At 41.1% G+C, this 13,837-nt stretch overlaps 1 protein-coding gene across 1 annotated transcript; it reads right to left on the bottom strand.

Moving 5' to 3' along the window:
* Window positions 1-7,794: 7,794 nt before the first annotated feature.
* On the bottom strand, window positions 7,795-13,534 carry LOC119817148 (spermatogenesis-associated protein 31-like). Its single transcript, XM_038334339.1, has 3 exons — window positions 13,352-13,534; window positions 11,163-11,235; window positions 7,795-10,658 (listed from the first exon to the last, which is right to left on the bottom strand). Exons 1-3 carry the CDS (start codon window positions 13,532-13,534, stop codon window positions 7,795-7,797), a joined length of 3,120 nt encoding a protein of 1,039 aa, XP_038190267.1.
* Window positions 13,535-13,837: the final 303 nt, after the last annotated feature.

Below are 13,837 nucleotides of genomic sequence, written 5' to 3'. Positions count from 1 at the left end.
CCTTCCCATATACAGGCTGCCCCTTATGTAGCAAGGTCAGGCTGTTATACACAGTCTCTCCAGAACCCTGGTATGGGGTAGCACTTTTTCCTGGAATGCAGGAAGGAATGAGGTGGGCAGATGGGTAAATGCTGGAGGCAGCAACCTTGTGCTGGAACTGAGAAGAAACGGGGCTTCCCAGAAAGAATGAGTGGACTAGGCTTGACAACTAAGGCACTAAGCAAGTGACCTTGTCACCAGGAGAAGGTGCATGGAGGTTTATATGAGAACTTCCAGGTTGTCTTAGTTAGGGTTTCTAGTGCTGTGAAGAGACATCATGATCATGGCAACTCTTATAAAGGAAAACATTTAATTGGATCTGTGTACAAATTAATTCGTTACGTTCATAACAGGAAGCATAACAGCATGTAGGCAGACATGGTACCAGAGAAGGAACTGAGAGTTCTACATCTTGATCCTCAGCCAACAAGGCTATGTACTGGGTGTAGCTTGAGCATATATGAGATCTCAAAGCCCACCACCACAGTGTGACATTTTCCTCCTAGTAGTGCCACTTCGTATAGGTCAAATATTCAAATCCATGCATCTATGGGGCCATACATATTCCAACCACCACACCAGTAGAGTGATAGTGCATCTTTATCCCATCTGACCCAAGAACTCATACCGCCTCAGAATGAAACCTTTCAGATATGCCTGCCTCTTCCTGTGCCCTAGTTACTGGCACTTCTATTTCCAGTTTTACCCCAAACAAGAAAGACTTCTTCCATGAAACTTCATGGCAGTTAAATTTAATAAATTAACAGTTGTCTTTGCTTGAGTGACTGAATGAGAATACACAGAATATATGCCTTTCATGACTCTTACCTTCTAACTTCTCATGGATGTTCCAAGCCCTCACAGTTAATTACTACTCAAAAATTTTGAAATTTGCTGCTCTGCTGACTTGGAGATAGAAGAGTTGGCCCCTCTTCTTGCAAGACTCTTCCTCAATCAGACTCTGAAAATCTGCCTGAGTTTTAAAAGTCTTTGTAGCTAGAATGGAAACTTCATAGATAACTGGATGGTCTTAAATTGTCCCAGTATTTATTGTTTAAGTTTTTTAATGAATAAGTGAATGAATAACTGTAGATTAATCCTTTGGAGAAATGTTCAGATTAATGAGAAAGGTACAGGAGAGAAGAGAACAGAAATTAAAGTTCTCAAACAAGAAGCAACTTGGTTGGGCTGAAGAATAAAGATCAAAATATAAGGAAGAAAGAAGCAAAAGTGGTGACTGAATATTGGAATTTTGCTTCATTTTCTTTTTGTTTGTAGTCCTGGGGGCTGAACCTAGAGCTTGTGTATACTAAGTAAGCATTCTACCACTGAGCTCCAGTCCAGCATTGGATTTTGAAAGGCCCGAAATTCTCAAATTACAGTTCTGTCTTTTTGACAAATGAGAGCCTTGAAATAAAACTTCAAGGGGGAGAAACGTGCAATCTTAATTTGTGTTTAGGGGAATTCATATTTTATCTAACCTATACAGAAACATACTAATGAGTGATAATTCTAATATCAGTGGTATTAGCACTGGCTACACTGAGGAGTAAGAATTGAGACTGGTGAGAAAACAATATGAAGAAAAAATATTTTATCACAAGTTGATCAAACTTAATTTAGCTACAAGTTATTCTTATAGTGATAAACAAACATTTTAGAAAAACATTATTCTTTATTACATTTAAGTAGTTATAAACTATGAATTAAAATTCCTTCAGATCAGGAGGAGATAAATTGTGGCAAATGGATACAATGAAATATTATTCAAGGATAGTGTACTATCTTTGAAATGATACAAAGTGCTCTTAAATACCTATTGCTAAGTGAAATAAATAAATATGGAAAGGTTGTTGGAATCATACAATAGATATATTGATATTTTTTTCTGGAAAGATTGTAAATTCTTCATAGGCAATGTGGGGTCTTAGCCCTTTGTGTATATATAAGTATTTAATAAATACTCAGTTCAATCAAATGGTTGCCTTGAAAACATGAAGGCCTGAGATTGTCCCTAGAACACTTTCAAAAAATTCTAGGCATGGTGGTACATACTTGTAATTTCAGTTCTGGGGAGGCAAAGATAAGAGAATCCTTGGTTCTCATTGGCTATCCAGTCTAACTGGTTGGAGAGCTCAAAGGAGGTGGATGGATTCCTGAGAACAATACCCTACATTGTCATTCTAACATCTAGATGCATGCACCACACAAACATATGCACCCACATATATGCACAAATACATAAAACATAAAGTCATTATAACTATGTTTACAATAAAGAGACATGGATAAATATTTTATATTTTACCCTGTCTGAATTATACCAGCACTACATTTTTGGTATGCAAGAATCTTGAGATAGCATAGGAAAATAATCAAATTGAAATGATGTAAAGAAATTCCCAAATTATTAAACAAAATGTTTTTATTTTATGAGTCACATGCAAATATTATTATAGTTTCAGAAAGTCTTAATTGAACATATGTTCTGGCTGCCAGAGGGAAAAGATATTCCTCTAAAATTTATTTAAATTGTTATATTTTAATGTTATTAAAGAAAAAGCATTGTGTTAGAAACAGGGTGATGGCATATTATGACTTAATGTGTACATTTTGAGTATGATTCTTACCCTCATCCAGAAATCTCATGATTGTTGACCTTTTGGCTCAGGACTACAGTTTATGTATCTATTATTATGATAAAACACCACAACAATGAAAGCTTACAGAAGAGAGAGTTGGAAGAGTGAAGGGCATGGTGGCAGAAGCAAAAAGCTGAAGAGTTTTTCATGACAATGAGACACATCTGCTCCTGGCAGCACCAGCTACTTCAAGAGGAAGATGGGCATCGAAGAGGCTCCTTATACAGTTTGTTAGCCATTTAGGCAAGAAACTGCTCTTGCCTGGACTGTTGCATAAACTGGACATGAAGATCCCGCAGAGAGAGCACTGCTGAACTTACCTAAAGGTGAGATGATCCTTTGGGGTTCCTGATTCATAAAATAGTCTGTGAGACATTCTACAGGATACAGAAGAAAGTGACTGAACTGTCTTTAAAATTTCCTACTTTATGAAAAATGTCTGCTGGATACTATGGGCCTATAGGCTGAAGATAGATGCCCCAACAGTACAGAAAAATGTTGGGTGACTGTACAGGAAGTGAGATGTCTCTGTCATTTCTAGAGTTTTGGAAGTTGCTTACTTCTTGTTTACTTAGGTAATATATCCTTCTGTAGTCTTTAATGGAGTTGAAGAATATATAGTTATAGTTATTGTTTTCCTTTGTTATGATAAAAGATAAAATAGATATAAATATTATAACTGTAATTCTTGCTTGATAACTGTTTCATTATATGTAATTTTACTATGTTAAAGTTAAAGCCTTCCTTTTTGTTTAAACAGAAAAAGGGGAAATGGTGTAGGAGATTTTTCTGTCTATCTGTTGCTTTCATTGGTTGAATAAACAAACTGCCTTGGCCTTTTGATAGGGCAGACTTAGGTAGGCAAAGTAGACAGAACTGAATGCTGGGAAGAAGGAGGCTGAGAGAGTTGCCATGAAGCTGCCAGGTCAGACATGCTGAATCCTTCCCGGTAAGCCACAACCTCATGGTGACATACAGATTATTAGAAATGGGTTGAATCAAGATGGGAGAGTTAGACAATAAGAGGTTAAAGCTTATGGGCCAACAGTAATTTAATTAATATAATTTCTGTTTGGTTATTTCGGGGTTTAAGCTAGCTGGGCAGCCGGGAGCTGGATGGCTGGGACCAAAAGCAGGCCTGCTCCTCATATAACAACTTTAATTCAAAATAATATCAATCATTTAAACCTGAAAAATTAATTACCCTAAGACAATATTGTCCTGTAGGAAAGTTTTCTTTTAATTTTCACTTAACTGGTTTGTTTCTGATCACTATGCTTACACTGTTAAAACATGTATATAATCTGATTAGGGCTAGAGGGCAACCATGCTGCTACTCTGTCATTTAGGTTTCAGTGCCTTCACAAGGAAATAACATAGAAAAATAATTTAATTTTAAACTATAGGGAGCTAGGGGGAGTGCCTAGTACATTAAAAAAAAGTCAAGTCAAACATAGCTGTGGATGCTTATAACCCCAGCATTGTGGGGCAGATTCCAAGAGCCTGCTGAACAACCAGCCTAGCCAACATGGTGAGCTTCTGATTCAATGAGACCCCCTTATCAAGGCAATGATGTAGAAAGTGACATAGGAAAACACCCCATGATCTTCAGCTTGGTGTCATGCTTGTTTGGGAGATATTACACACACACATACACAATAGAAAAATACAATTTTATCAAAAATAATTAAAAATCCCTTCACATCAACTCTGTAACTCTTGGAGAAAGTACCATGATGGTGTGGTCCTGGTGGATCATCCAGTGATACATACTTAACAGCTGTCATTAAAATAGAACTGTTCGAGGCAAGGATAACAGTTCATTCATGTGAGAAACATAAAGTCATACCAAAGCATGTCCTTTGGAAAGTGATAGCCAGATAAGTCAGACATTTTATTAATTGCTATTATATAAATCTAATTAAATGTACACTTCCTTCAGTTCAGATATTAACAATCACAATAATCTTATCAGAACTTATATTTATACAAGTAAAGACTTTTGTCTTTAAGTGTTTTAAGCAATGCTTCTTTTTTTTCAGCTCTGAAATACAAACATAAACTACATTGTCCTAATGAACTTTAACTTTCAACTTGACATAGCCTAGAGCAATGGTTCTCCACCTTCCTAGTGCTGTGGTCCTTTAATACAGTTTTTCATTTTGTGGTGATCCCTAACCATAAAATTATTTTTGTTGCTATTTTATGATTATAATTTTGCTACCATTATGAATATAATACAAATATCTCTGTTTTCCAATAGTCTTAGGCAACCCCTATAAAAGGATCATTTGATACCCCACAAAGGGGTCACAACCCACAAGTTGAGAACCTTTGGCCTAGAGTCACCTGATAAGGGAGTCTCACTTAAGGATTACCCAGATCAGATAGAACTGTGGTATATGGGTGGGGCATTGTCTTTATTATTGATGTAGAAGAGCACAGTCCACTGTGAGTGGCACCATCCTTAGACAAGAGGGCCATGAGATATATAAGCAAGCCTGCTGAGCATGAAGCTGATAAAGCCAACAAGAAGCATTCTCCTGTGGTTTCTGCTTCAAATTCCGGCTTGAGTTCTTAGCACTGTTTCCTTTAATGACATACTATAACTGAAATTGTAAAACAAATAAACCCTTTCATTCCTTAAGTTGTTTTTGATTCCTTTGAGGCAGATCTTTCAAAAAAAAGAAAACTAAGTTCAAAACCTCCCCCAATGAGACTTTCCCATGGAAAGTCACTATGAGAACTTTCAGATTACAAAGCAATGTGAGGCAGTGATAGGTGTCCATGCTGTCCGGTCTCTCAAGGAGGCTTCTGTAGATCTCTTTGATGACCTTCTTGAATCTTATGGAAGATGGAGAATCAATGTCTTCTGTCTGGTTCAACAGTGTAGCCAATGTATTGCCCGTTTCCTGATATGAACCATGGGATCTTGGTCCAGCTCTCCATACTTCAGAAAACTCACCCCTTGGTGTCCTGAGAGAAGCTGGCACCAGTCAGATATGACCTCTTCTGAGGTCAATGTCCAGTCTATATTACCCTCTTCTTAGTTTTTGTAGTCTGGATAACAACTATGCTCCCAGTTCAAGACCCTTCTGTCAGCCCCAGCTCCATTTTCACTGTTGGTCCCACTCTGGAGGCTAACTTAGTTGTCCATCTTTAAGAGAAGGCTAGTTGCATCAGCACCTAGACTCCAGGGGCCTGTGATTACTGTCCCTACATGTAGGTGAGTACTAGCCTAATCCCATTTGTGGAGGTCAGGGCCCATTTCTGTTGGCATCAGGATCAGTCTGGTACAAGGTTCTCCTCCATGGGCTATGAAGTCTCTAAGCTGTGCCTATTCTGTGTTATGTGTGTAGCACAGTTTGGAACATGTTCTCCACATAAATAGTTCCTCCTCCTAATTTTCTGTATGGACAGAGCCCAGTAGGAAGGAATGCTAGAAGCAAGGAGTAGTGCATAGACCCTTCAACGCAGGGGAGGGGATACATTTTGACAAGGTACTGGCAATGCATACCCTTTCTGATTGTGTCTTTCCTATTGGTCTCTGAACTAAACAAGGACAAAGAGCTGAGGAAAATTTGCATGTGATCCCAAATCATCCCCTCCATCCTTTTTAAATTTTCCATTTCTGTACTGGTAGTAATATACACACAACAGACAAGATCTCAAGATCCTTGGTCTTGAGATCTATTGTGAAATCATCCTTTCTAGGATTAGAGATTTGATTATATGCAACGTTAAAAAATTTATCTTTCCTAATTTTTTAAAATTCCAATCCAGTATGTGTTGGGCTGTTTGTTGGCTTCTCTAGGTCTGAGACCAAGGATCATAGATGGGATACAAGTGTGAGCAAGATGATTCACTTGGCCCCTAACATCCTCCCCCTCTTGGCTTCCAGATGGCAGGGGAACAGTAAGGGTTCCTCATTGATCACGTTTATAGCACCTTCATGTTTCTGTCTTTGATTCCAAGGTTTTAATTTCTTTTGTACAACCCTGAGTCTACAATTCCCAACTCTCAATCATATCCCTCTTCATTAATCCAGAATGCTTCCCTGGACTGGAGTTAGCTATGAGACAGATTAAGGTAAGTGAACTGTAGGGGTCATTCCTCTGGAGTAGACTTGACCTTCAGTGGCATCCCTGAATGATACCATCACCCTAACCTGGAAAGTGCTTTCCTTGCTGTTGTAGAGCATGAGGAATGTAAAGAGGTGGCTAGCACATGACTGAATTTTTCTTAAGGCTGATCTGTTCCTACCTTTCCCCAGGAGAAAAGGCTTCCCAGAGGCAGGCATCATCTATTCTCTGCTAAGAAAGCTATGGGCCCCCATCCAAAGTCCTGGCTATTTTGTAACAAGGAAAGCTCTTTGACTCTGGCCCTGTTTGAAGCACCAGGGAGAATTTTGAGACTTAAGATGCCTCTGTCTGCCCTAAAGTGTAAGGTTAATATAAATCAATGGAGCAATGGAGTTGATATAAAGTATTGAAGCAGACAGTGAGATGGGATTTTCTCAGTTTTCCTTATCCTGACATTTTTATGTGTGGGAAGATATATGTGCAAGCAGACATGTGTATTTGCATATGTGTGTGTGTGTGTGTGTGTAAAGGGTAGAGGTCAGTGTTGGGTATCTGCTCTTTTTTTCCTTTTTTGAGACAGTATCACTTAATGAGGCTGTAACTTGTTTATTTGACTAGTTAGCTAGCCAGCAAGCCCCAGGGATCCTCTTGTCTTCCTTCCCCAAACACTGGGATTAAAAATACCATTGTGCTTGGTTTTTACATGTATGCGAAAGATCCAAACTCAGGTCTTTATTCTTTTGCATCAAGCATTTTACCAAGAGAACCATCTCCCTGGACAATGGAAACAGTGTTTTGATGTCAAGAGTTTTTGTGGAAGTGGGTTTGCACTATCTCTGCCAATCACCCATCCTCCTTTGTCTCTGGTAGAAACGAAGGCCCATATAAAACATGGAACAGAGGGAAACCATCACTCTTTATTAAGAGGAAAATATGTATTTTGGGCTACATTAAATATCTTGAATGTATTAACACGAGATAAATAATTTTTACATGGACCAAGTTTTTTTTCTTTTGATTATGCTTTCCTACTAGTGAAACCTAGTATCTAGTTGGCTATAGATACTTCTCCGAAAAGCACAGTGCCTAGGACAGCAGATATGGTAACTTGAAACAGTTGGCACTATTGTTCTATTCTGAGAGGAACTCACTAGGTTCAAAGTTGTGTTACAGAGCAAGAGGCTGGGATTCTGAAGGGTCTGTGGTTCATTTCTAAATGGTACATTTTTCTGAGATGGTTGGTCTTTGATGTGCCTCTCCTTTGTAGAATACCTTTGGCGGGAGGAATTGGATGGGTGGCTGGGTGCTCTTCTTTGCTCTGAGCCAGAGGCTGGCTTACGGCCATAGGAAGACTGAGGGGCAGGGGGTGGAGGCATTTCCCAGTGCTCTTTTAACTTGGGAGCACATTGTTTACGTTGCTGTATCACCTTTTTTTCTAGCATCTGTCCAATGGCTGTCATAAGTTCCTGGGCCTCAGCAACATTGTTGTCCACGCGTGGTTTCTTCACTTGGTTTCGTGGACTCTGGGAAGTAGCTGCTGTAGGCTTACCTTTCTTAGGAGGAGATTCCTGCCCTTTGATTGCTTTCTTGGGGTGAATCCAAAGAAGAAAGCGGCTCACAAGTTTTTGGAAGGGGCTTTCTGGAGGAACCTGTGTAGGTTTTGGAAGGGGCTGATGTTTTCTTATAAATTTATCTTCCTTCTCCTTGACTCTGGTGAGCTTGGGCCCTTCATGATTTCCTTTATTTGGTCTTTTAGTTTTCTCACCTTGGTAAGTAGGTGCCAGCACTTTGATTTGGCTCTTTGGTGAGACTTGATGCTTTGGAGTACTGAACTTCTGCTGCACCAGGCTATTGTCCCCTCCTACCATCACAATGTCACCTAACCCAAGGGAAGCCAAAGTGTCTGCAGGAAGCAGTATGCTCCTGGGATGTTCAGGAAGGAGCACAGCACTGGTGTAGACCTGTGGCTGGCTGGCTGATTCTGTCTCCACACTTTGTGGAAACTTGCTAACTGTTTTTGCCTGGTGACTGTGTGCCCCTGGGTTTTGGACACTGGTTCTTCTAGGCAGTAAAAGGACTACTTGGGTCTCTCTCTCTTTCTCTAAGACAGTCCCACTCTGAGATGGTGTATCCGTGATTTTATGTTTGAGAGTTTCAGAATGCTTGCTCTCTGATTTGGTTGGCAGGACCTGTGAAGGCTCATGGTCAGTACCAGATGGAAATGTTCTCAGGGTTCTCTTGATACCCTTACAGGAAGGAGAGGTGACAAGGAGAAGACTCCCTAGTGATGGAGAAGAATCCTCAATTACCACCTCTCTCAAACATGTCTGGCATGGTTTTCCTAGGAACCTCACTACCTCAACTGCTGAACTGGTCCCAGATACAGAGGTGGTTGAGGAGGGCAAGTCACACAGTGCAACAGGCAAGGACTCAACTTTTTTAAACTTAAAAAGATTTACGGGCCTGAGCATCTTGAGGGGTAGGCCCCACCTGTGCTTCACCCAAAACCTTACAATATGTTCCTCCAGGGCCTGGTGAGTACCTGGATCAAGAAAGGCAAGCTTCTGTGAAGAGCTCATGGACTTTTGTGATGTCTTAGAGGATGGTAAATTCTTAGTTTCCATTTGGATATCAGACATGGAAAAACCATCATTCATAGCAAGCCAGGATCGACGCACACACAGAGGGATCAGACCTTGATTGATTTGCTCTGACTTTGTTCTCACATGAGCTTTCAGGGTGCTTTTTAATTTGTTTATGTGTTTCATTGAGTCAGTTTTGGAGTATCTCTTCAAGCTCTTCACTGGATTTCTTTCTGGCTCCAAAAGATTTGCCCCTTGTATTGTTACTGGAGCTTTTTCCAAGTACCTGTTTGGATCTTTTGAGATCTTTCCAAGAATGGGTCCTAAATTCTTTCCAGATTTTTTCTCTTGGAATCTCACCTTGTAGTCATCCTTGCTATGGTCACCCATAGACACAGAGGATCGTGAGGGGCCTGGTTTGTCTCTGGTTTGACAAGGTCCTGTTACTGTGTTCTGAAGCTGCATCACTTCCAGAGACTCTTGGATCTTATGAGGAAGGTCCCATTGGTGTTGAATGAGCCACTTTTGAATGTGTTGCTCCAGTTTTTCTCGGAGCTCACAGCTAATAGGAAAATTGTCAGGAAGGATAGAGACTGCCCAGTCCTGGGAAAGGTTGGGGGCCAGGACATCATAGACTTCTTGAGGTCTCTGGACCATCAAGGGTAAAGGCAGCCTACTTTCTAGTTTTGTAAGCAAGTGCTCTTCTGTGTGTTGTATTTCAGTAGGGAGACACTGCGACTGACTTTGTGACTGAGAACAAGATGGTCCATAATCTCCATAATCAATTGTGTAGGGTAGAGAAGAGGGTAGTAGGGCTGGGAGAGGGGATTGAGGGTGGACTTGATTCGGAGCTGGGGCCTGGAATTGGGGTGGAGACAGAAGGTCCAGGTAGGACAGAGGACATGTACAGGAATGCGCTGGAGACATTTTATCCTGCATTTGAACTGGATAAGCAGTTGAGATGACATTGAATAAGAAAAAGGGAGAAGGGAGAGTAGAAGAAGCCTGAGGGATCCAGGCAGTGGCCACTAGAGATTCACTGTGCAGAGAAGGGAGACCCCAAAAGAGCTGGTTGTATTTCTTTTGAAAATCATCCCCCAAGATGGTGGGATATGATAGTTTCTGAATGGCTGTCTGCTGTTCTGATTTTTCTTTCAGGTTCCAGAAGGGTGGCAGGATGGTTCTGTCTTGCTTAGTACTTTGTGACTTAAACATGTTCCCTAAAGAATTCAAAGGGCATCTTGGGCTAATTTCTTCTAGAAATGATCCATCTTTTTCTTTTTCTTTCAGCTTTTCCAGGCTTTCTCTCCAAGCTGGAAATCAGGAGACTGGATTATGATGGTGTAAGGTAAGGCATTTATATTAAGCTAAATGTGTGGGTGTCACATTAGAAAAGATTATGAGATTAGACTCTAAAGCCTGCTCATTAACATCCAAGGTCATGTTACCCATGATCAATAGCGTTCTCAAGGTAGATGGATGGACAGCACTTAATCATTCATAAGCAGATCCCATAGCTGTCACCCCCTCCCCGTGATCCTTCTAACTGACCTCTGGGAGAAAGGATGGGGTCACCTCAGAAAAGAATCAGCTTTACTCAAGTCCTGCCTCCAAATCCTGGTAACATTGCTCCTAATAGTCCAGAGCCCTCCCTGTTAGGAACACCCTGTTAGCTGGATCATCATAGCTTTTTTCTAACACAAGAGCCTGAGTATGGTATTTCTTTCCCAGGAACCTCCCTCTTAGGCCTCTGCAACTCACCTGGGAAACATGGTGCTAGCTCCTCATAGGCAAGTTAATGACAGAGACTGACTTACCTTTGGGATCTTTTCTAGAATGAGTCCCAAACTTTTTCCTGTACTGACTTTGCCAGGTCATCTGCCTTTGAGGCTGAGAGAGAAAGAGATGATTAGATAGATAGATGATAGATAGATAGATAGATAGATAGATAGATAGATAGATAGATAGATGATAAATGTTCTCATTATCCTCTAGAGAAACTGCAGATATTCATAAATTTTTTTAATTTGATATGGAATTAATACCATTTTCTGTGTGTGTGTGTGTGTGTGTGTGTGTGTGTGTGTGTGTGTGGTGTGTATATGGTGTGTGTGTGTGATTGTGTGGTGTGTGTGGTTATATGGTGTTGTGTGTGTGGTTGTATGGTGTGGTGTATGTGTGTTGTGTTGTGTGCCTAGCCACTAGCATAGACCAGAATAGTGTATTAGTATATTGGATATCTTGGAACTAGAGTATAGGTGGTTGTGAACTATGCATTCTGGGAAGCAAACTTGGTTCCTCTGGAAGAACAGCAAGTGTTCTTAAATGCTAAGTTATCTCTCCAGCCCTGGATGTCCTGGAATTAACTATATAAATCAGGTTAGTCTTGAACTCACAGAGATCTACTTACCTCTGTCTTCCAAGTACTGGGTTTAAAGAAGTGAGTGAAAAAGTGCAAACACTTGTTCTCTCTCTCTCTCTCTCTTTCTCTCTCTCTCTCTCTCTCTCTCTCTCTCTCTCTCTCTCTCTCTCTCTCTCTCTCTCTCTCTCTCTCTCTCTCTCTTATATGTATTCAAGTGTGTATGAATATGGGAGACCAGGGATCCCTTTCAGCATTCTTCCTGTCATTTTATTTAATGACAGAGTCTCTTACTAAACCTGGAACTTACTGATGCAGTTAGACTGGTTGCCCAGGAAACTTCACAGATCCTTCTGTCTTTGTTTCCTTAGCACCAAGACTACAGGCACACATCACCCAGCTTTCTAATTGGGAGCTGAGTATATAAACCCAGGTCTTCATGCTTGCAAAACAAGCACTTACCTACTGAACACTTCTGTCAGCCAGTTTTCTTTAACAAATATAAGAAGGGAGATGTGGAGATGGCCTAGTGGGTAAGAACATTGCTGCGTGAGAACCCAAGTTCAGGTCCCCATCACTCATGTAAAAAGGCACATAGTTACACATGTGCTTGTAACCCCAGTGTTATGGGAGGCAGACATAGTTGAGGATCTGAACTTGGAGCTAGGCTACGAGACACCAACTTCCAGAGACCCTTTCCTGTCACTGCCTGCCATAGAACCGGCTTGCAAGGTCTCTGTGTAACAAAACTAAGGAGAGGGTTATAGAGCAGAACATCTTCCATTCTTCCTTGGTCTCCTGATAGATGCACAGGCATTTGCACTGTGAGACCAAACTTGGATGTCTACAGTAACTGTTCTTCTGCTCAAGAGTCAAATCTCTGTAGCTGCTTCATAGTTGCCAGGTTGAATTCTGCTGCTTGAACCCAGAAGTCACTGTGGCCTCTGGTCTAATACCTTTTGAGGCTCAGCACAGTCCTCAGACAAATCATCCCAGAGGAAAGGATGGTACAGGAGAAGAGAACATATGAACCAGTGCTCAATGCTTGTCTTATCCCTGATATAGAGGCCCCCAATTTATATGAAGAATGCAGGTCCTATCCATGAAACCATGGCATTCAAGTTCACCCTGGCACACCAGCATACCTCACAGACATACTGTGAGCTCCAGATAGATGCCCTGGTGACTGCTCTCAACTCTGCTCCACCAGTTCCCAGGAGAATAGAATTCTGTTCCTTCTGGAGATGTCTCCCCAGCCATGTCTCTACTTGATTTGGAAAAGTGGATATTTGTAGTAAAATGTGTCATTGAGGCAGGGGAGACCGGTAAAAGGACCCATGTCGCATGAAAGCCAAAAAGTGGCTTGTGGGTAGTGGAGGAGTACAAGTAGGGAGGGAGATGAGAGAGGAGAGGGGGATGGAAGAAAACAATCAATAAAAAATGAAGTTTGTTTGAAGATCCCATCATTAAACCCAATACTCTTTATGCTAATTTAAAAAATCAAGAAAGAGACACAGAGAGGGGAAGGATGGAGTGGGGGAAGGAAGTGAAAGGGGGAGAGAGGGAGATAGGGAGGGAAAGAGGGAGGGAAGGAGGGAGAAAGAGAGAGAGAAGTATTCTCTGTTCGATAGATTGAGAGTTTCTTACCTTCCTGGTGAACTTTATATTGGGTAGCGGTAAAGACAGATGACTATCAATGAAGGGAAGTAACAGAAGGTAGAGCCCCAGTCCATACACAATGGCAAATATCACGTCCATTGTGTCCATCGTGGAGCTGAGGCTCAGCCATGTGGCGTATATGCTTTCCAGAAGAGAGGGAAGATTCTCCATCTGAACTGATCGGGCTCTCACTGAGGAGGGAAGAATAACCCATGTCCACTTCCTCACAGAACTGGGGACTCCGCATCACAAAGCCAGGTCTCCACATCACAAAGGGCTTCTGAGAGTGGGGGAGGAGCAATGCAGACAGATGAATTCTCCCTCCTGAGTCTTTTGGGTACTTCCTTTCAATTCCACCTACTCTATTTTTTTAAATTTACAATTATCAGCTCCCTCATCCAAGGAATTTATATATTACCTAGTTCCTTTTCTTGTTTGCAGTTCTTAATTTGAGGTCTTTCGGGGTTTTTGTTT

The sequence above is a fragment of the Arvicola amphibius genome, chromosome 6 (assembly GCF_903992535.2).
Source record: "Arvicola amphibius chromosome 6, mArvAmp1.2, whole genome shotgun sequence".
In the NCBI taxonomy this organism is placed as follows: Eukaryota; Metazoa; Chordata; class Mammalia; order Rodentia; family Cricetidae; genus Arvicola; species Arvicola amphibius.
Note: the sequence above shows the minus strand (reverse complement) of the source record. Positions and strands in the feature narration are given on the sequence as shown.